This window comes from Phasianus colchicus, chromosome Z (assembly GCF_987193195.1).
Source record: "Phasianus colchicus chromosome Z, bPhaCol1.hap1.1, whole genome shotgun sequence".
In the NCBI taxonomy this organism is placed as follows: domain Eukaryota; kingdom Metazoa; phylum Chordata; class Aves; order Galliformes; family Phasianidae; genus Phasianus; species Phasianus colchicus.
The window spans coordinates 67,215,079-67,238,297 of NC_143476.1; the positions used below are offsets into that span (position 1 = coordinate 67,215,079).

Sequence of the window (23,219 nt, forward strand, 5' to 3'; positions counted from 1 at the left end):
AGAGAAAATGAAGGTTTTAGGGTGGGAAGCTCTTTCTTGAGCCGCCTTATTTCATAGCTGTTAAGTAGTAGTTGTTGGAGGTGACGTTTCTGTATGCAGCCTCATATTCCATGACCTGAGGATAACATACGCAGAGTTCTTATGGATTATTTTTTGTATCTGAAGTATGCAACCACTGTACTGCCTTGAAATTTCATGCGTGCAGGAAGAAATTGCATTAAGTTAGCAGATTACTTTGATTTTTTTACTAGTTTGTTTTAGTGTGTGGTTTGCAATTGGTTATACCAAGGGAACTGGTCATGGTGTGAGGTGCCATCTACAGAAATAGAAATCTGTTCAGAAGGTGAAAAAAAAAGTGCTATTTAAGATCTTCATTTCTAAGAATGCTACTAAAATGAATTTTTGTAGGTTTTTACCTCGCTGGCCAACTATTTCCTGCTATTTCAGTAGAAGTACCAAACTGTATAATGAATTCTGCTGGGAATTTACGATCCCTCTGATGGAAACCTGTATTTGTTCAGATGAAAACTAATCTACTTGTGAAACTTGTCTGTTGTTTCTGATCCTCTTGTCTGTTACTAAAAATATTGAATTTTTTTCATTTAGTAAGATTTTTTTTTTCAGTAGGCAAGTTTTTTTGTTACCTATGCTGTTACGTTATAGAGGAGCCAAAATAAGGCATTATTACTACCAACAATGAAACTGTTTTTATATTATTACTTTAATTTTGATATTAAGGTAAAACTTAAAAGAAGACAGAAAAGTTATTTCAGGTGGGTTTTTTTGCAGTTAGTTTCTGTTAGCTGATGTTTAATAAAGTGCACTGATGGTGCACCAATCAGGAATATTTTTGTTCTAAATGTGAACCTAAGGTTTTCAATGTAATTACTTACTTTCCCAGCATTGCATTACCTTTCAACACAGAATGTAATATTTTGAAGCATTCAGATTAAATGTCGTTAACTGAAATGTTTGAAATAACTAATTGTCCATTGAGTTGGAAAGAGTGTTACATTAGGTTTCCTGTTCAGAAAAGGAGTTCTGCCTATATGGAAAAGTGGATATTTCTTGAAGACAGCATTTCCTAGACTTCTAGGTCATCTGAGAATTGATTTGGCTTTATAGTACAGTTAACTTTTTTTTTTTTTTCTCAGAGCAGCAAATTTTAGACAGATAGCATCTCTTACTTCTTTTAAGTCCTGGCATCTGGTTATTTGAAAGGGGAAGGCAGGAAAGATGATAACTTTCCCTCCCATTTAATGTGGACAATTGCTAGAAAAAAATTGCTTCTCAAGCCCAGTATAACCAGAAATAGATTGGTTTTAAAAAGAAGAGTAAATTTTGCACCTTCTTATCTTTTGGCAGCTGAATTACAGGGGATAAAAGGAGAATGAACTGGTTAATTGGTTGTTCTTACCAAAACTTAACACTAAGCATTTCTCAGGAAAGCCACTGATCTTTCTTCCCTAGATGCTTGTGCTGATTAGTGGCACTTACAATAAATAGCTGGGCTATTTAAGTATTCAGCCTTCCTGAAGGTTAAAACCTTTCTTTTTCAACAGATGTGCTTCAAAGAACATGCTGCTAGTTTACCCAGTTTGTTAAAATTAAATTACCCAAGTTGTTAAAATCTGAACAATCATGAGAATGTACATAGGTTGCTCCAAAACTAATGCCTTCTATTTATTTCCCTGGAAACTAAAAAAGCTACAAAGAGCACAATAACACTATTTGATAGAGCAAATTCTCAGCTACAAAACGCTATTTTCCAACACAGTCACCACTTATACCAGTCCTAACACCAGTTATACATTTCTAACAGCCATGACAAGAGCCTGCATGCTGCACTCATAAAAATCTGCACGAACGGAGGTGACCACTGTCATTATCACTGCTGAGAAGCAATGGACTGGGTCAGTACAGAGGACACAGACACCAAGTAAAATAAGTGAGTTCATCTTTACATATGTTTAAAGCAAAGGGATAATAAGAATAAAACAGAACAGGGTAACACACCTGTCAATCCTTGGTTAATTGAAGGATTGGTTAACCCTTCTTTACAGAAAGGGTTGTTAAGCACTGGAATAAGCTCCCCAGGCAGGTGATTGAGCCACCATCCCCAGTTGTGCTTACAAACTGGATGTGGTGCTCAGGGACATGATTTAATGGAGGGTTGTTAGAGTTAGGGTAGTATGGTTAGGTATTGGTTGGACTTAATGATCTTTATGGTCTTTTCCAACCTGAGTGATTCTATGATTCTATGATATGTAAGATTAATCGATGGAGACAAGTCTGTGCTTGAAGCTGGAAATGAAAACCCTCCTTACCTTGGGTGAGGACACAGAAACAAATCAAAGGATCTTATTTTTAAATACCTGGCTTCATGGCTGGTGCTGTCACCATTGATTTTTTTGACAACCAATTAGCCTACATGGTACCAGGTTTGAGGGCACCACATGGAGTTCTCCTTTCTTAAAGGAGTAGGAGAGTCCTTGGGGAAAAGGTAATAAGGCTCATTGGGAGGGCTGTAAACTAGGTGTGAGGGGGGTGAAGGGAATAGTGAGCTGAGACAATACAAATCAGACCAAGTGCTTAAAACTGTTATCAAGATTGCACACCTAACATCTGAGGTTGTGAGAGAATAGATTTCTCTGCACTTTCTGATCATTTAACCTTCTGCCAGACATTTTTTTTGTTTTAGATTTGAAACCTCATGGGTTTGGTAACACCAAACAAGGTTGGACTATGTCAGGAAAAATTTTGAGCAGAATAAAGGCTAAAATTTTGAGCAGCACGAGGAAAAACTCACCTCTGTGTGGTCGCCAAAACTGTTCCTTGTTTTGTGGAAGTGGCCTCCTTGTACTGCAGAAGTCCATCTGGATGGCAAATTTCTCACTGCTATTGCTAGCAAAGCAAAATCATTAGTCTCCAGGCTGTTTCATGTCTCTGCATCTAAACACAAAAAGCTTTTAATGGCGCTAACAATTCTTGTGTAACACAAGCAAGTCTTGCCAAATTCTTGATTTAGATTTGTATGCATACTTGAACTCGAATTGCGTGGAGGTTACGGTTGTGAAACCAAGCAGGGATGCTTTCAGGATGCCCACCATAGTTGTCCACCATTTACTGATGTTCTTTGACTGGAGTCTGTAACCCACTTTAGTGAAAAACTGCAAAATAAGTCAGAGATTTTATAAGAAAACAACAACAACAATACCAGATCTTAACAGATATAACATTTTACTGTTTAAAACACAAGTTTCCTAGCTGCAGATCACATTTTTGGGGATGATCTCATGCATTTTACCCTTGAAAGGCAATGCTAAAGAAACAATAGCCCCGTATTCAATCTTTTACGCTTTCTCTTTTACCATCACCCTTAAAAATGAAGAGATGTTTAGAACAATATGTTTTAAAAGGTACTAGACTAAGTTTTGATTTTAATCCCCATCTGCATAGTTTTTTATAGCTGCTACGTCACATTCTTTCAAGAAATGCTTGTGAAATTATCACACATTTAGCTGGGGGGAAGCAAGTGGTAGGAGTATAACTGCATTAAGGCATAAAGGAAAACAAAAACTGAGAAGCTTAATTTTTTTTATTATGAAACTTGAGTCTGGAGCTTTGACCTCTTGGATGCAACTTTTCAATGAGTTGGAAATGCAGCACATGAGTCTTCCAGCATCCAATAAGGAAAATGTCAGCCCAAACTGTGCTGCTGTGTGTGTATATGTATATATATATGTATTTAAAATACCAATTTGTGTTGTCAGTTTAACGTACCTACTACTCCTATGTAAATACATTAAAGGGAAGCCAAATCAATGGAGACACCCATCTGTGTGTGTGAGGTGTGTCATTGCTGCACCCAGTGCTGAGAAGCAGGAGTCAGTGTGTATCTGATCTTACACTTTTTCTTTAAACCCTTAGAGGAGGAATGTCTTTTCTCTCCACACTTAGAGCATCTTGGGGAACAAAGCAAATGTTTGCTGTTGTCTTTTCCTAGTATTCTACCCACCCCCTCTTGGAAGGCCTTGTGTCCTACTTCTGAAGAACAGCATACCATGTTTGTTTCTTTATTTTTCATTGTTGCTGCTTTTTAAAAAGCTTTTCCTTTTTATCTCTGCTCACGTTTTGCATTGTTTTACTTTGTTTTTTGTTTGTTTGTTTTTGTTTTTTTTTTTTCTTTTTATTTGTGCTCACATTGCTACTTTGGGTCATAGAGAGTTCAGAAGTCAGGACCTGCAGTTATCCCTGTGGGTATGGGAAAGGAGAATACAGGAAACAAGAAACAAGCATGCCAGGAGTGTGCTTTCATCTCAGCTGATGCTCCCAGAGGACTTGGATAACTCTTTGGAGTTATTGGCCAAGTTCATTTTAACCAGTAACATTGCTCAATAAGCCAAAAAATTAGAAGCTAGCTAAGCTTCTGTACCGAACAGATCCTTGTGTTTTCCTCTGATTGCCTTTGTTTCTCTTCCTTTTCCAAATACTTAACGTACTAAAGAAATACAGAGCTACACTCTCTTACATACAATGCTTCTAAGTCAAGTCGTAATTCTCTCATGCTCTGCTTACAGCACTTGAATCGAATCACGGAATGGAATGGTGTGGCTTGGAAGGGACCAGAAAGCACACAGAGCCCCAGCCCCCTGCTGTGCTCTGGTTGCCACATGCCAGCTCAGGTTGCCCAGGGCCCCATCAACCTGGCCTTGCATGCCTCCAAGGGTGGGGCATCCACTGCTTCTCTGGGCAACTGTGCCAGCATCTCACTGTCCCCTCAGTGGAAAACTTCCCCCTGAAATCTAATCTACATCTCCTTCAGTTTAAATCCATTTCCTCTTGTCCTATCACTGTCTACCTGTGCATTAACTTTTTTTTCATCCCCACACATTGTCAGAAAGAAAGTATATCTACAACAAGCAGGACACAAACTATCTCTGCATCCCATACCCGACACTACATCTCCACTCCTCCACCGTTTCGGTCATGAAATACGCTGTCCGAATGGGCTTGGGAGTCAACACCATGTCACTGAGAACAGCTAGAGGAAGCGCAGCAGCTGGACAGCCCCGTCGGTCCCGTCCCCTACGCACGCCCTGAGCGGCGACGCAGGGCTGGGCTGCTGCCGCCCCGTCCCCGCGCGCCGCGGCCGGGAGAGGGCAGCGCAGCGCTCCGAGAGCCGCCCGGGGCCGCGCGGGGCTCCCCGCGGTGCCGCCGCCCTCCCGCGATCGGGGGCGGGCTGCCTCCCGCGGCCGCCCCGTCCCGAAGGGGCAACGGCCTCCGTGCCCGGGACCGCGGCACCGCCGCTTCGTTCGGTCGCCCCGCGGGCAGGCGCGGCTCGGGGCGGCTCGGCAGGTAAGCGCACCGCGGCACCTGCTGCACGGCGGCACCCGGCCCGGCGGGGCTGTGCTGTGCTGTGCTGTGCTGTGCTGTGCTGTGCTGTGCTGTGCTGCTGCGGGGCTCCGCTGGCGGCCGCGTCGTGGGAAAGTTGCGGTGTTCGGCTTCTGGAGTCCCGCAGTGGGGCGGCAAAGCCTGTATATATAACTGTATACATATGTGCCTATAGATACATAATTTTATATGTAGACAGCTATAACTCTACCTATGTCTCTGTTTCTGTTTGTTGCTTATTTTGCTCTTACGCTGCTGTAGTCTCACTTCTCATCTCTAACAAGGCATCTCGTTTTACAAGTGTTAGCGTTTCTGAGCCAAAAGAGGTTTAAAATTGTTTCAGTTGAAGGGTGTAAAAGAAGTTTTTTAGTGGTGCAGTTCCAAGCAGCAGATCAGGAGTGCTTCTTTGTACCGTTTTGTTCCATGGCACTGCTGTGTGCAGCTTGGAGCTAGGCAAGTTTTCAAACTGGGATTGTGTTTTTATGCTGAAAAAAAGACAGTGAAAGCCTTCATTTTTCTGACTTGCTCTTGCCTCTGCAGTTGATGCGATGCAGGAATGAAGACAGTTCTGAGGCATGGCGAGACACACAGATGCAATAAGAAGCTAACAGATGACATGTATTATTTCTTTTCTCTTTTGTAATTTTCTTTCTATTGTGCTTTGAAGAAATATGATTTCAGGAGGCGTTTGAGTACAAGGGATTTTCCCACCTAGCTAGAAAATGATCTGTGTTCTGAGAATTTAGTGTGAAAACTCACACAGAAAAATCGAGTGAAAAAAACGAGTAGTTTGGAGTTTTTCTAAAGCAGGATTTGAATACTGAATGCACTGAAGAAATAGCTCATGTAAGTAAGATCTGCTGTGATTCTCCTCTGGCCCTCTCAGCTGATGTCTAAATTGGACATTTCTGCCAAGATCTGGTTATGTAACGTCACACGGGAGTATTCTTTTTCTCAGTCTGAAGCTGCTGTTATTCAGGAGAAGTTCCTATTGTTCCCCCAAGAATAGTTGCTTTGTGGGCTGCTTGGGAAGGAGATGGTGTGTGAAATGCCTCACCATGCTTCCGATCTCAATAGTGTGCCGAACAAGAATTTGTACCAGGACATAGGAAGGATGGCCTATGAGTAACACAGTGACTCAGAGGATCCAGTTTGAATCGTTGGCTCTGCCAGCTGAAAGCTTGCTCTGCATGGCCTCACACTGGGCAGACAGCACAGTTTACAGGTGGGGAAATATGGAAAACTTGGGACAGCTGTGTTCACTGTGTGTCCCTCCAAGCGCTCACACGCTGCCCAGAAGAGCAGACTGCAGGTGTGTCACAGTGGAAATTTGTGCCTGAGTTTCTCTGCTGTGTTAGCTTGAGTATGACTGCATCTGCAGCATCTTGTCACCTTTCAGGGATACTTCTTGGAATTCTTGGTACCTTGGGGAGCTCAGTCTCTGTGTGGTGGCAGATTGAGAGGAGGCTGTGTGACAATACGTGGGGTGCATTTGGCTGGAAAAGAGTCAATGAACAGAGAGCTGAACTGTGGCAGTTCTGTACATCATCTCTTGTGGGGCTGTGCTCAGGAGTAGGCGCCTCAGCTGAATCAGATTCAGCATTGCTGCTGTGCTTCTGGTTTATGCACAGCTGATACTGGAGGGGAAGTGGAATTCATGTGCTGCAGCTTCAGGCTCTCACACACTTCAGAAGATTAAAGAAGACTTTTCTACAGGCAAGCTTAGGAGGAAATGAGTTACTGAAGAGTTATGAATTTGAATAAACCCATTAAAATTTTCAGACAATGTTCTCTTTCACTTTCAATTTTCAGTTTGAACAAGGGGAAAGAAGCGTGCAGTTTCCAGCAAATACATCTAAACAGTCTGGCAGTGTTTAGTGTTACAGAGTGCTCCAAGTAGCTGAATACATGAAGGTCACCCAAATTGCCTTAATTCTGCTCTGCTGACGCCCTTGGAATAATCAGAAACCGAGAGAGTCTTGTCTCTAAGAGCAAGCTGAGATGTACTTTGGCTGCTCCTGATTTAAATAAACAGTGCTCTCAGGGCCCTAATTCTGGCTGTTGATGAATGTGGAGTGGAAATTACAGAGATATCATTGTACACACCATATGTCCCCGAGCTCTTTTCCTTAGTTGCAGCACTATGGTGATGGTCGGGGCTGAGCTGTGATGAAGCATCACCAATAGCACTGGAACATGTTTGAATGCATGTGTAAAGCCCACAGTTCTGGTTGACTTCGTTGCTCTCTTCCCAGTGAGCGGTGCACCTACCCTGTATAAATCCTTTAATGAGTTCCTTTTTCCTCTCGGGCATTAGGACTTCACAGCACAGAAAGAAGTGATAAATTCCTAAACCATTAAAAATAATCTTTTAAAAAGCCATTGAAAAGCAATTTTCTCTGTCAAAACTAGCATTAGAGGGAGGTGAGAGATATCTGGCAGTGGTATCAAACAGATTATAGTTTGTTTTAGAGGCCCTACAAGTACTTTTGCTTTTCTTTTTGTATAAGACAAATTTTCTAAGGCTTTCTCAGGTTTCTAAAACCTGGCGCTCTGTTTTGGCTTTAGCTAAAATGAAAATGCTGCATTGAGAAGTTAATAGAAGAATGCGTAAAGAGTACGTTTTGCCAACCTCAGAGAGGCACTTTTATAGAGATGTTCCTATTGTAAAACTCAAAATTTTAAAAGTTTAAAAAAACTGTGAACTTCTGCAGAGAATATATTTTCTGTGCTAATGGAAAATATGGTAAAAAAAAAAAAAAAAAAGGCAGCATGATAGCCATGAGTCAGGTTTTTGGAAGATTTAAGTTTTTTTAAAGTCTCAAATAGTTGGAAAGGGAACTATTAAGAAAGGTATTTAATTGCATTTCTTCCGTTCGTTTGTTTCAGGAGCAACTAATGTTTGGTGAAGTAATCAACACTAATGCAAGCAGCTTCATTAAAAATTTAGTAGGCGAGGGTTTCTTTTACTTGTCAATTTGAATACTGTTAGAAGGAAGTAAAAGTGCTTGCAAAGTGCTGGCTGAGGGCCTTGCTTTGTCCCCTCCCTGCCTCCATCATGCCATAGATCTTCAAGAAAGCTAAGTGTAAGATCCAGGCCAAAAAACTTGGCTGTAAAGGTGCAAATCTCTGTATTTTGGAATGTAGTGCTTAGTATGGGTACAGTTAAGCTCTCTACTTTTTTCCTTTTGTTTAAGTCTTCCAGGGCCTTTTAATCAGGCCCAGAGCAAGGATCTGCACATAAGAGAACATTCTGTACTAAATCAGATCTGGTCTCTGTGCATCAGCACATTTGATGGTCCTTAGGAAGCACCGGGTGAGGCTTGAGGTATACACATGCATAACGTAACTCAGAAGGAACCTATAAATCTGAAAATACATTGGATTGGTTTGATTACTGTATTTCTTGAGAGGAAGCAGTGTGAGCACCATACTGGAGTATCGAAAAGTATTAAGCTGTGAGATGTATAAAAACAACATGTACAATAGTTTGTATTCATCTTAAAGGCTGTCTTGGGAGATGATATATCATCAAGCTCCTATGGACTGCAGTGATGTGTGATGGACATCCAATGGAAGGGAGAGAGATGGAGCTCTCTTACAATGCTTGTGCTGCCAGACTCAGTACAGTTGCATGTTTTGCTTAGAAGACAATGCTGGATTGTCAAGCATTGTAGATGATCCTCAGGGAATTCCTGCTTGTCTTCCAGTGGGCTCTGTGTGTCTTTTGTGTTGCTCCAGTTGATGAGAAGATGATTTGCTATCTTTGAAGTCCCAGCCCCTGTAGATGTTGAAAGCCATTTTGGATGGGGCCCTAGGCAGCCTGATCTGGTTAGTGGCAGCTCTGCCCATGGCAGGGAGTTGTGGCTGGGTGAGTTTTAAGGTCTTTTCCAACCCAAACCATTCTGTGATCCTGTGATTCTGTGATAAGTGTTATATGGAAGAGAATTATGGAGTGCAAACTGCTGCTTATGCTTTGCAGCACTTCCCTATGCTTACACAAACCACAGGGTTTTCACAGCAGCAGCTGAGCCTGTAGTTCAGTGAGGTTCATACCAGAGCTGGATCACAGGGCAGCATCGAGGTCTGAGCCCAGTCCTCTCCTTCTCTGTGTATTTTTTCCACAGTTAGATGCTTTCTTTGAAGGGAAAAGATGATGAAATTCCGAGTGGGAAAATATGTTGCTGTAGGATCAAGAAGTGTCATCTTCTGTTTAGGAAAAAACTGATGATGATACATCAGTAGGTGCCAGGACAGCTAAATAGCAGTAATGGTGGTGGCTGAAGGGCCACCTTTTCAGCCAGCAGAAATGCCTTTCCACTGAATTTAGATAGTACTTTTCCGTATGTAATTTCTTTGATGTGTAAAAGAAAGAAAAAAAGAGTGAGCAATTTGATAATGAGAGAGATAATGAGATGATTAAAGTGCAGTTAAATCAGAATACAGATGGAAAATAGAAATGTCAGGTACTTTTTTCTTCTAGACTTTCTAATGTGTCTTGATAACTGGGAATACCACGATCTATAATCCTGAAATTAGTAATGTGTGATATATGAGAGTCCCACAATTAGCAGCTAATAAAGAAAATATTGGGAAAGCATAAGAGGGATTATTTATGCATTTTTGGGAAAACAAACAGATAAAACCACAAAACTTGCTGATACCCATCAATACAACCCTGAGCTTGTCAGGAGACCAGAAGTAGCATTTGATGCTAGACTTGCGGAGAGACTGTGGATTTAAAAAATAAAATAAAATAAAAGGTTGTTAATTTTATTTTCTAGATCTTTTGCTCTGTCTTGCATACTTACTTCTACTGGGAAGAAATGCACACCACAAAAAATGCTTTCATTAAATTTACTGCTAATTGGAATCAACTTGGAAGCTGACAAGGTATTGTTCTTTGTTTGGATGAATCCTGCTTCTGCTGCAGTAGATGTGAGGCAGTGCGTGAAATTGGACCTGCCTGTCAGCTCTGTTGGAGGAACAGGTCAGGTTGTGTGCTGTACAACAGTGTGTATCCACTGTTTCCAGTTTGACTTGGGGTCTGAGCCTGCTGCTCAGGTTTGGGCTCCTCCTCAGCATCCTGGAACAGCTGTGGCACTGGTGAAAGCTACAGGGGGAGCTGAGCAGCCCTTCACTGTACACAGGCAGGGTGCACACAAGTCCCATTCAGCTCCTCTCTCTGAAACGGATTGCACAACAGCAGCTCCATAGCCAGAGCTGAGTATTTCCTCCTTTCGTGCATCCTCTTCTTCTTCCTGCCCCTCCCAGCCACTTCCAGTAACCAAGTTATAGCAAGCCCCAGGCAGAGGAAAGATGTGAGGCACCTGTGTAAAGCCTTTTCTGAACAGCTGGCACTCTGAAGAGTGAGAGGAGAGCAGACAGATTTTGTGTGGACATTTACTGGTTCTCTTGCAGGAAGCGAAATAAACTTAGGTACGCTTTTGTCTCCAGCAAAAGCCATAATAAGATAGCTTATATTAAAAACACTACTATTTATTACACTGATTATATAATATAGTGATAAAATATTTCAGAGTGGTTCTTGTCAGTGTTCAGTATCTCATGTTTTCAAAGAGTGCAGTACCAATTGCATCAAATGATGTAAATCTTAGGTCTGCTCATCCACTCAGTACTGAGCTACGTACCTGGTGCTTCAGAATGACCTACACCCAGAGGGTTCGCAGGGTGACTTAAGTGAAGAGTGGGGGAAACTGGAGTCAGGATGGCATCAGATCTGTGAGTTCTGTTTGCAGTATCCGGTAAAAAAGGAGCCTGTGGCACTGATGATAGTGGTAATACATCGAGGGAAGGGTGAAAATAAGTCTTCCTGGGCATGCTTGCAGCACAATAGGCGAACTGGACTGGGTGCTTGCCTTGCTCATCTTTTGCAGAGAAGGATGCAGTGTACATCTGTTGATGCTGTGGAGGTCCAGCGGGTCATATGACCAAAGGAACCTGCAGTAGGTCTGCTCCTGCTCTCATGGCATAATGATTTGATTGTGTTTATGTTTTCTTAACAGAGGAGATGGTGGAGAGTAGTTTGGATGTGCGCCTCAAAAGAGGGACATGATATGTGGAGGGATTTTATACAACATGATGGAGGCAGTGTTGCACACACAGCTGGCTGGCATGTCTCCCACTTCATCCTGCCATTAAACGACGCTCTCTCTGTGTGTAATCTGTATATCTCAGTAATTGTGAGTTGGTGACAGGTCTGGGATGGTAGTCAAAAACGTTCATCAGCTCTGCAACATGACACTTGAGAAAAGCTCCACCTTAAAACACTCCTTGCAGCCATAGTGCTGTGGTTTCTTATTTTCACTTGTAGCTGTGTTTCCTTCTGTGCAAATAGAGCTGTGCTTCCTAAGGCTGCATTCAGGATGCTGGTGCTGGAAACCGCTGAGCTTTGTCTGTGCCTGTTAAAGCGAGACACACTGGAGTCAGCTGCGGGGTTCCTCCTGCTGCTGCTGAACAGAAGAGCCCCTCTGTCTGCAGCTTGCTGCTAGCTGGGCTGCGGTTTGTTGAGACCCTTTTTCTCGCTATATTAGAGTTTCTTTTTCTCTCTTTCTCCTCCTTTTTCATGTATATATATATCTTTTCTGGTGGCTGAATGTTTGTGGCCAAGCATTTCTCTTTTAAAACCATTTAATTTTTGCAGCACGTCAGAAGGGAACTTCTGAAATCCTATCTCGCTCAGAGCAGACTGTACCTATGTGCTAACCAGCAGCACGCTGCACAGCCCTGAGCCCTGCTGTTCTTAGAAACTGTTCAGCTGTGAAAACAAGGCCACATCTGAGCGGAGGCAGCCTCCTCTTGAGTGAGACAGGAGCTTCTTGGGACCTCTTTCAGTGAGTCGAAGACTTGTGTGTAGTTGCTGTTTTAGAGGCATGGAGTTGCTTCTGGTACACTTATCTTGTTTGCTGGGAATGCTGTGCATAGGGTATGAATGCTGAGACTGTAGCAAGTTTGAAAACACGTCAGTATTTTGCTGTTTGGGATATTAAAGGGAACCTGCCTTGGGGATATCTGTTGTGAAGCTGCTGAAATACCTGCCCCCGTTGCTTGGGATACTGGTATAGAGTAAAAGACTGCTAAAGCTGTAGGTCAGCTTTTCAATTCCTGTCTTTACAACTGGAGATAAGGAGTGCTACAATCTCCTGCTCTTCGCTTGCCGGCACTAAGAATGTCTCCACCATCAGGCTCAGCCGTCTGTGATCTGTTCTGTGTGCAATAGTGTGAGCAGCACACTGCCTCCTCCTCCAGCATCATCCCTCTGGCCTCTCACCCTGCTGGGGAGCCCATGGCAGCAGGGCATTGAGCAGAGCTTGCTGTGTGCTTTCTTTCACTAACTCTGGAAAGACGTCAACTTGGTTCACAGCAGTAAATGGGATTCAGTGGTGTTGATGCCTCCTGATTTGGTGTGTAATAATCCCACTGATTTATTCTCTTTCTAGGTGCTGTGACAATGGAGCTAAGCTGCACTGAAGTTCCTCTTTATGTAAGTCCTGCAACATCTGTCCTGGGGGGCATTTTCCTTGGCTCATTCTAACATAGCAAAAGAAACCAAAAACCACTTTCTTGTTGTCTGCGACCTTAGGCTGCTAAACGTTGCTGTCAGAAGCAAGCATGTGAGGGGATGGTGGTTTTCAATACTGCAGATACATTCTCTGAAATAAAATCATTGTCCTTCTTGGATAATATTTTCCTTCTTCAGTGTTCTCAATTGCAGTTTGCAGAAACTGTTACTGTCTGTGGAGAGTAACACTCCCTGGTTACAGCTTAGAACTTACAGATGTTTTTTTCCTCTTTAAAATTTCAAATTCCTATTCTTTCCATTTCCTCAAAGCAGAAGATTATATATAGAAAAAAAGCCTAATAGGTCAAAATTGGTAATAAAAAGGATTTTTTTTTCCCCATGGAATGTGAAGTGATTGGATATAACAAGTGAACTCAGAAGAGTTCAAAAATAGATGTTAAAAGATGTGAGGATGTACAGTAGTTAATTTAGATAGAGATAGCACAGTGAGGATTGAAACGTGGGCAACTTAATGACTATTACTAATAAACTAAAATATATCTTTTTTTAGCTTGATCTGCCTTGGTTTTCAATGAGAATGGTAGCAGGGGTATGTAAATGTCCGTGTGTAGGACAGTAATGGAAAAGTGTGAAGCAGTGGAACAGGTTGCTCAGAGTGGTGGATGCCCCATCCCTGGATACATTCAGGGTGAATGAGGCTCTGAGCAACCTGATATTGCTGCAGGTGTCCCTGTCATAATCCAATTCCATCGAGTTGGACTAGATAGCCTTTAAGGGTATCTTCCAACTCAAACAGTTCCATGATTCTATAAGGTACTGTTTGGGGTTGATGAAAAGAGTAGTTGAAGAGTGGTTGATGAAATACAGAAATTAAACAACTGACTGCTTATTGTGATAAGAATGGAAATGAAGCAGTGCAAATAATTTGTAACCTGCAGTACTGAAAGAACAGAGTTTGCTAATTCACCCTGAAGAATTTGCATTGTGTTTGACCATTTGGGAGTGGGAATCTCAAGCAGGAGAAAATTAAGTGCAGCCTGTGTAAAGGTGGGAGGGAGATTTGTGAGACCTGCTCATGTGGTATCAGTTGTGTGCAAGGTTTTAGTGACAAATTTTGATGGGAAAAATAATTTGGGATGTGATGCTAACGGGTGAAGTTCAGTATGGTTTTGTAATAGAGGTCTGAACCAGGCTAGCGGGATTGGTTAACAACAGGGTTAGTACTTCATACTGTTACACATTGTCAGTACTGAATTTCTTTGCACATCTAACATTTTGTGTAATCTGGACATTTGAGTGATGACTGTCTATTTTTTTTGTTTTGTAAGTAAGTATTCAGAAAGCTCAAAGATTTTGCTGAATAATATGATTTTTTGGGGTAATATAATTTAAAAATACTCTATGAAATTACTCCAGTTCAAAAATGCATTATTTTGATACACCTTTTCTTATATATAATTTTGGTGGCAGCAATACAGTTAAAATCTAATTAAAGCACACATAAATGTCATGATTTAAAAAACAAATGGTAGTGAAACAGAAAATTAAATATTTCAAGCACATGTTTTTCAGTTAATTTGAGGAGCCTGCTTCCGGCTTCTAGACAGCAAAACACTGGTAAATACATCAGAAAATTACTCTTTATAAACCCATGTAATTTTCAGGATTGACTAGCCAAGCAGAAACCGATACTGATATCTCTTCTTTCAATGCTAATAATATGTTGCTTTGAGAAGTAAAACTTAAATTTAAAATTATGTTTATCCAGTTCAGCCTTCAAGGGCAACAGCAGGCTCAGTCTCTTCATTTTACAGCACAGTAAACAGAGTATGTAAAATAAGACTGAATTGCCTTCAGGCAGCTGCTAACTTTGTCACAGATGGCAGAAGGGATATCTGTAAGCTATAAAAGTATTTGATGAAATACTTTTCAGATATCACAGACATTAAATGTAGTTGTTGCTGCTGTTGAAAGTGATTGCTTGTGTGTAAACACAAATCTCTTTAATGGAAAATCCTTCCTTCTTATTTAACGGTAGGTGACTGTTAACATTACTGCTATGTTTTGTTTTTTTTTTTAAAGAAGTGTTGTTGATCATCAGTACTGATCTTTGACATTGGCAAAGAAATGTTTTGCTGCCATGGGTAAGCAGACTGTGGGAGCAGTCAACTCTGGAAAAGTTTGTAAATTACTTTTTACTAAGAGCTTGATAAATGTTTCCCTAGGGAGCAGCAGAGGCAAATAAAGAGATGCAGAGTTTTGTAGGGTAGTCACATCAGTTCCCTGTGGACGCAAAAGGGCCTCATCTCCCAAGGAGTTTCTGGAGACTGTGTTTTCAAAAGAATATGTGGACATTAATACTGCAGGAAGAAGCAGAGGCATGGCCTCCCAGCTGTAAGTTCCAAGAAAATAAAACTTCCATTTGGCTCTGTACTGTACATTGTTTCCTAGTTCCCAGAATGAACTTAGGTCCTAAGATATCTAGTGCTCTTGCGTACGGCCTCTGGAGTCAATTAAAAGAGTATGAGGGCAAAGCATAGTTAACTTCCCTTATATTCTGCTGTACCCGGTTTGACCCTCCAACTGATTCAGAATCCCAGAGTGAAGCTGTCGGGCCTCTGTGTCCCTCTGGCCCAACCCCTGCCCAAGCAGAGACACGCTAATGCAGCCCCAGATAGCATAGTCTACTTTGCAGTGCAGACACCCCTCAGTGCTGCATTGTACTTGTTTCAGGCTGAGGTTTCGTTTTCACACTGTTAGAGCTTCTTCAATGAAGTGCAGGTTGCAAGGAGAGAGGAGTGTTTATATATTCACTGATCAATCAAAACACTCTTACAGATATTGAGGGTCCATAGGGTTTTCCTCAGGGTGGGTCAGGGATAGCTGAGGTTAGGACTTAGCACTAAACTGCTTGAAGCTACAGAGCAAATCAGTGCCTTCAGACTGTCCCACCTTAGAGTGTGTCAATGCTTCTCATTGCCTGGCCTGTGCTTCAGAGTGCCAACTGTGTGAAGCTTTCTAGAGTTTCTTTCCACCCCTGATACTTTCCTCTCTAGTGTTTTTCCTTGTCTTTAGAGTTCACACAGTCCAACCTGTGCTTTGCTTGTCCTGCTCTTCACTTGTTTGGATTGGAGATTTGCTCTGGGTGATGTGACGCCTGCTTAATTCCTTCTGTTTTAGGAGCCTGTGTTTTCTATTACTGTCATAATGTGAGTGCCTGATAATCTTTCTAGTGCACACTGTGTAGTTTCTCACAATGCCCTTTTGTAGTCAAGAAATGTTTAAGTTCATCACCTCAGACCTCCTCTCTAAAGGCAAGTGCAGCCAAGTGTCTAACAGCCAACACAAGTATGGTGAAGTATGCTCTGGTCCAGGTTTCTCAGACCCTCACCAAGTGCTTGGATGAGGCAGCATTTTTCCCCCGTAGCTTTTAGCTTTTAGAAGTTAAGTATGCCTGTAGGGAGAGCATTATCATGTGTGATGGTTTCTTTGTTTTGACAAGTGAAAACTGCTTCTAATGCAAATTGCTCATGGCATACCAAAGCTCAGGTGCAGCCCTTCTCATGTAAGGTACAAAAGACACAAGCTCAGCTGCTTTGGGTGGAAAAAGACAGGGGCACATCAAATAGCTGCTATAGACCATGGCTTGGCAGAGCTGTGTGTTGACAAGCTGACCATAAGAGAGGTCCTCATGAGCTGTGACTCCTGCTCTGTCCTGTAATGTGTGGTCCCACAGGGGAAAGATATGTACCCAAGTCTTGGTGGCAGCAAGGGTGGAGAAATTAGTATGGTGGCTTTGACCAGTCTTCCAGCTGAGTGTGCTCTGAGCAAGAGGGATGGTCATGTGGCTTGCTTGCCTCACAACAGCCTCCTTGCATTAACTGCTGACCAGGAGCTTGGCTTCCTTCAGAGATGAGTGCAAAACTAGAATTTAAATGCTGTTGTGGGCAAGACAGGCTGGCTGCTCTTTTATCACATGTAAATACTTGTAGCCCATCCCTACAAAGGTACATCTGGTTACAGCCTACCTCATTTGATTAGCTGTTTTATTTCCTTGGTATTACATCACAATTTGAAAGCTCTTTTGATCTTACGATGCCTTTTTTGTAGGGTATGTCTTCCTTCTAGGAATGTTTGTGCAAACACTTGGCCTACACCCTGGTTTGTTAGCATCTTTACCATTCATCTGCAATGCTTTTATTCCTCAAGAATAATCTGGGGCTCAACTGAAATCACAGCTGCTTATTCACAGACACCTTGGCAGTCAAAGGTATCTAAACACAGAACAGAGAAGATAAAGTAGGGGGCCTACTTCATATCCTTGGGGCCCAGAGAACAGCAACGGTAAATTCCTGGATTAGATTTTAAAGTTCTTCAAAGCAAAAGCTTACATGCAACAAATTAGCGACTTGGGTTTGTGAGGGAAGGAAACACGGTGAGACAGAATTAATTAGGAAAGGTATTAGCTTACAAATAACTTCATTTCATAATCCATTAAGAAAAGATGGGAGCCAGCAGGGACTGGCCAAGGAACAAAACAGGGAAGCTGTCTCCAGCCAGCAACCGGTGTTCACCCTGCCTTTCACCCCAGCTGGCTTTTGTTAAAGTAACACCGGTACCATCTGCACAGCAGTAGTGTGGAGGGGAAAAGTAATTACAGATTTTCATATTGTGTACGTAACATAAAATACTTCTGGGTCGGTTCCAGAACACGAATCCCTGTTGTACAGAAGAGTAAATTAAAGACAAAAGTTTTAGGTTAGGAGTCAAAGTCTTCTTGAATGGTTAGAAAGCAGAGTAGTTGAAGGTACAGTTTGAAAAGAGGGATTTAATGTAGATCTAGGAATTGGATTAATTTTGTATTCTCTCAGGAACTTCTATTTGTCTCTGCTGGTTTTACCTCAAAATTGAGATTGTTCCAAAGTGCTGGGCGTTGAATAATGTTGCCCTAGTTGAAGGCAGTGGTAAAGTGCACTCCGATATTCACACAACCCTGAACACATCTGAAATTTTTCAGCTCTGCACTGAGCTCCATGCAAAAACCGATAAAATAAACACGGTTTTATTTGTAATCTGGTAGTTCGTCTAGGAATAATTCGAGTATATATATCTTCTGCTGGAAAATGATTAGAAGTCCTTAGGCAGAGGGAATTTGAAAACACTTAGTAAGACAGTTAAAAAGTTGTGAATCATCTTGTTTGGCAGGAAGAAATTCTAAATAGTTTTCTAACGTACAGTAATTGCATATCTAACTACAGCCAGAGGGACAGATGAGCATTAGCTTTACAAATGCATGGGTTTCATCTGTGTGAGAACAGGGAAGCAAAATTAACAGAAATGATTCGACAGTGTGTTCTATTTTTGAAATGTGATTGACATGAAGTTCAAACTGGTCTAGGAATCCTCTGTGCAATTGCTTGATGGAAGTAGAAGGTGGCTGCAGGGCCTGTAGCATTGCTCCTGAAGTGAGCAACTGGTGGTCTGTTTTGCCAAACTCTGTCTTCCCTGTGCTTCCAAGCTGAACTTAGAAGAGCTGAGTTTCCCTGAGTGGAATACAGCATTTTGGTTTTTCTGCTTTGCAATATGCTCGGTCTCTTCTGGCCAGAAACGTGGGGAAAGAAGCCAACTTCTGCCCACCTTGCTGTCCTGTGCTTTCTTTTCTGTGGGAACAGAAAGGCTTTCTGCTGCAGCAGTGTTGTCTGTATCTAGGTCACACTCTGTGTTCAGCCAGCCTGAAATCACCGTCCTACTAGATAGTGACTTTGAAATGCAACAGAGAAGTGTAGTTTAAAATTTAAATGTTGGGCTTACAGTATGTATTTGCTTGTGCACAGGGCTGTGTTTGCTGGCCTGGTCCAGCACTGACCTGAGTCAATGAGTGTTTTGTGGTTTGACCCGTGTAGGATGGTCAGGTCTTCTGTGGGCAGCTTGGTTGGAGTGCACACAAAAGGACATGCACAAAGGTTGGTCTTTGCGTTGATGTGTAGCCGCTGCCACAGTGGGACTCATGAAATACATGTGAAACAATAGGGTCTATTTTAAAATGTGTGGAAGAATACAGTGGGTATTTCAAAGCATGTTCATCAGCATCAGGAGTGTTTTTTTTTGCACCCAGAGTGTATTTTTTTTCCTCTATTTTTTCCTCTATGTGCAATCCTTAGATGACGACACTGATGTTGAGAAGAGCTGGCTACTCTTCGAGGACGCCCTTCTGAGAGCACAAGAGCTCTCCATTCTCCTGAATAAGAAAGCAGGCAGAGGAGGTAGGAGGCCAGCAAGGCTTGGCAAGGACCTCCTGGGCATAGTGAGGGCAAAGAAAGGTGCGTACAAGCTCTGGAAACAAGGGTGTGTCACCTGGGAAGAATACAGGGATGCTGTCCGGACTTGCAGACGTGGGATCTGGAAAGCCAAGGCGTAGGCAGAACTGAACTTGGCGAGGGATGTGAAAAACAATAGAAAGATATTCTACAGGTACATTGGCCAGAAGAGTCAAGCCAAAAGGAGTGTACCTCCTCTGGTAAATGTAAAAGGAGAACTGGCTTCAACGGACGAAGAGAAGGCTGAGGTACTGAATGAGTTCTTTGCCTCGGTCTCTCTGGCAGCCAAGATTATAAGATTTCTCACATCCCTGAGCCCTGCATCCCTAAACCTCCAGGTGGGGACTGGGTCGGTAAATCCCCCCCCCTGTAAGGGCAGAGCAGGTCCGAGACCGCCTCACGAGACTGAATGTGTACAAGTCTATGGGGCCGGATGGCGTGCATCCCAAGGTTCTGAAGGAGCTGGCTGAGGTGGTTGCCGAGCCGCTCTCCATCATATTTGGAAAGTTGTGGCTGTCAAGTGAGGTCCCAGATGACTGGAGGAAGGGTCACGTCCCTCCCATTTACAAGAAAGGGAAAAAGGAGGATCTGGGTGGTGAGTCTCAGCTGTGTGCCTGGGAAGATCATGGAACAGATCCTCCTGGACGACATGCTTGGTCACATGAGGAATGAGCGTGTGATCCAAGAAGCACGGCTTCACCAGGGGAAGGTGATGCTTAAACAATCTGGTGGCCTTTTATGATGGGGTGGCGGCATCAGTGGACAAGGGAAAGGCAACTGATGTCATTTACCTGGATTTGAGCAACGCCTTTGACATGGTCCCCCACCACATCCTTATCTCCAAATGGAGGGATGTGGATTTGATGGGAGGACCACCCAATGGATAAGAAACTGGTTGAAAGGCTGCAAAGAGAGGGTGGTCATCAATGGCTCTATGTCCAGGTGGAGGCTGGTAATGAGTGGCGTCCCCCAGGGATCTGTCTTGGGACCTGTGGTCTTTAACATCTTTATCAATGACATCGACAACGGAATCGAGTACACCTCAGCAAGTTTGCTGATGACACCAAGCTGAGTGATGCAGTTGACACGGTTAAGGAAGGGATGCCATTCAGAGGGAACGCAACAGGCTTGAAAGGTGGGCCCGGATGAATCTAATGAGGTTCAACACAGCAATGTGCAGAGTTTTGCATTTGGGTCGGAGGAATCTCAGACATTTATATAAACTGGAAGGAGCAGTCCTTGAGAGCAGCCCTGCAGAGAAGGACCTGGGAGTCCTGATGGATGAAAAGCTTAACATGAGCCAGCAGTGTGCTCGTGCAGCTTGGAAAGCAAATGGTATCCCGGGATCCATCAGAAGAAAGGTGGCCAGCAGGGATGGGGAGATGATTGTTCCTCTCTACTCTGCTCTTGTGAGGATCCATCTGGAGTACTGTGTCCAGGTCTGGAGCCCCCAGTACAAGAAAGACAGAGAGCTGTTGGAGGGGATCCAGAGGAGAGCCATAGAGATGATCAGAGGGCTGGAGCACTACTTCTACGAAGACAGGCTGAGGGAACTGGGCTTGTTCAGCCTGGAGAAGAGAAAGCTGTGGGGTGACCTAATTGCAGCCTTTCAGTACCTAAAGGGAGCCTACAAACAGGAGGAGAGCCAACTCTTTGCAAGGGTAGCTAACATCAGGACAAGGGGAAATGGTTTTAAGTTGAGGGAGGGAAGATTTAGGTTTGATGTCAGGGGGAAGTTCTTTACTATGAGAGTGGTGAGGTGCTGGAACAGGCTGCCCACAGAGGCTGTGGATGCCCCATCCCGAGAGGTGTTCAAGTCCAGATTGGACAGGGCTCTGGGCAGCCTGGTCTAGTATTAAATGTGGAGGTTGGTGGCACTGCATGTGGCGGGAGGGTTGGAGCCTTCATGATCCTTGAGGACCCTTTCAACCCAGGCCATTCTGTGATAGAGTACAAGTACATGCTCATACTGTGTCAGAGGAGTAGAGTTCTAATGTCAAACAAGACGTGAGAATATTTGTTTACTTTGAATTTAGGTTTATGTGTCTATATTTTTATATTTATTTTATGTTAGTCATAAAATCATAGAATCATATGAATTGGAAGGCACCCTTAAAGACCATCTAGTCCACCTCTTCTGCAGTGAACAGGGAAGCCTACACCTAGGTCATGTAGTTCAGAGCCCTGTCCAGACTGACCTTGAGTGGCTCCAGGGACGGGGCATCCACCACCTCTCTGTGCCGCTTCTTTACCACCCTTATTGTAAAAAACTTCTTCCTCAGATTCAATCTAAATCTTTCATCCTTTAGTTTGAAACCATTTCCCCTTGTACTGTCACAACAGACCCTGCTAAAGAGCCTATCCTCTTTTTACTTGCAGCCCCTCTTTAGGATTTATTTATTTTAAATTGTCAAATGAAAAAGGTGGCTCCTTTATTTTAATTAATGGATGCATGTCAGAATGAGAGTTACTTTCTTTATTAATGTGCCTTGTTGTGGAACTTTTCTGACCTCTGTATGTAAAAAGTTCATTCCCAGGCTTCTTAATTCCTCCATATGTTTTTATACATCAACATAAATTGTGTAGTCAGTGACAGCAAAATACTGAATGTTATTTTCAAGACAAATCAGTAAGAATGTTAATTTGTAATGTGGATGGCACTGTGTAATTCTGGAAAAGCGTTTTTTTTTTTTTTCTCTTTCTCTTTTTTTGTCCTTCCAGTAAAGGCATACAGCCTATTTTTATTTGTATCCAGCAGTTTCCAGATGTTGGTGTGTTCTCTACATATACTGTTTACTTTGCTGTACTGGAGGCTGAAGACTTTTCTCCACTTTACCTGTTTGGTTGTGATGTTGCACTAAACACAACTGTAAGGTTGCTAGTGACAGGTTAAAAAAATCATGGCCGTATGATGCAAAGTGCCGATTTGGTATAAACTTGCTCTGCTGGTTCAGATTGTTTAAACATGTGCATAGGTTAGCTCTGTGCCAGCAGTCACATTAGGTGTTGTCTCTTTTCCTGCTGCTGCTGACATACAGTGGGCATAAAAAGCACAAAGCCAGTGTAAACTGTGTATTCTGTGCTCTCTGTATGCACCAAAATGAGATTGTGTGCCTGTGCCTGTTATTGATGTGGCTTGATACATGGTGACTTGCAAATGGTCTTGCTGCCAACTCTGCATTTAAATGAGAGATTAGTGTCCTTTCAGGCTTGCCTTTAAATAGATTGAAAAAAGCAGCTTATCGCTCACTAAGCTACACTGAAGGAAAACTTAGTGGATGCTTTTTCTTTAGACTCATTCTGTTCATTTTTACTATTTGCAGTCATTTGGGGGCTTTCTTGCTTTTGGCTGAATTTTGAGTTCCAGCAGCCAAGCCATAGGGGAAACCATCTGCTTACTTGTGATGATTTAAAGTGTCTGAACTTCTCAGTTTGGCACTAGAATATAGTTCTGCAGTGGATCATCGTTTGATTTATAGTATATTTATGTGCCTCTTGATCTTCCTTTATGAGTTCAGTAACCTCATACTGATACTTTCCCCTACCATCACCTTATAGAACAGTGCAGCAACATAGCATGGAAGTCTTAGGAGATGTCTGCATGCCAGCCTTACGCATTTATGCCTGCATCTTCGCTGCATGGCATAATGCATGTTGGTGGCCTAATACTGTGCTCAGCTTCTCTTCCAACCTTGTTGAAATGCAGGCTCTTAGTACATTTGTTCTTGACGTTTTTGTTTGGGATAGCATTTTGCAGCGGGGTTGAAAGCAAACGGTAGTGCCTGACAGCAACTGAAGAGGCTGAGGACAGCATTTTGTTGCAATGAGACAATGTCACAGAAAATAAGGAACTGAGGAGCACCTGTTTTCTTTTTACATGAATCAAATTAATTGCACCCATATGTCTAAAAACATGTTTTTTCAACATGGAAAATGTGAGAGATCATTTGGCAGTGCAGAACAGC

At 42.6% G+C, this 23,219-nt stretch overlaps 1 protein-coding gene across 8 annotated transcripts in view; it reads left to right on the forward strand.

Moving 5' to 3' along the window:
* The first annotated feature begins 5,228 nt into the window (after positions 1-5,228).
* The window catches only part of ARHGEF28 (Rho guanine nucleotide exchange factor 28), a 157,460-nt gene continuing 139,469 nt past the window's right edge, over positions 5,229-23,219 (forward strand). For all 8 annotated transcript variants that reach the window (XR_016462146.1, XR_016462144.1, XR_016462145.1 and 5 more), the window contains exons 1-2: positions 5,229-5,358; positions 12,855-12,898. Coding sequence is in view for 3 of the 8 variants with exons in the window: in XM_031602590.2 (XP_031458450.2) it covers positions 12,866-12,898 (33 nt within the window). In the remaining 5 variants the exon portion in view is untranslated. The remainder of the gene's footprint in view (positions 5,359-12,854; positions 12,899-23,219) is intronic.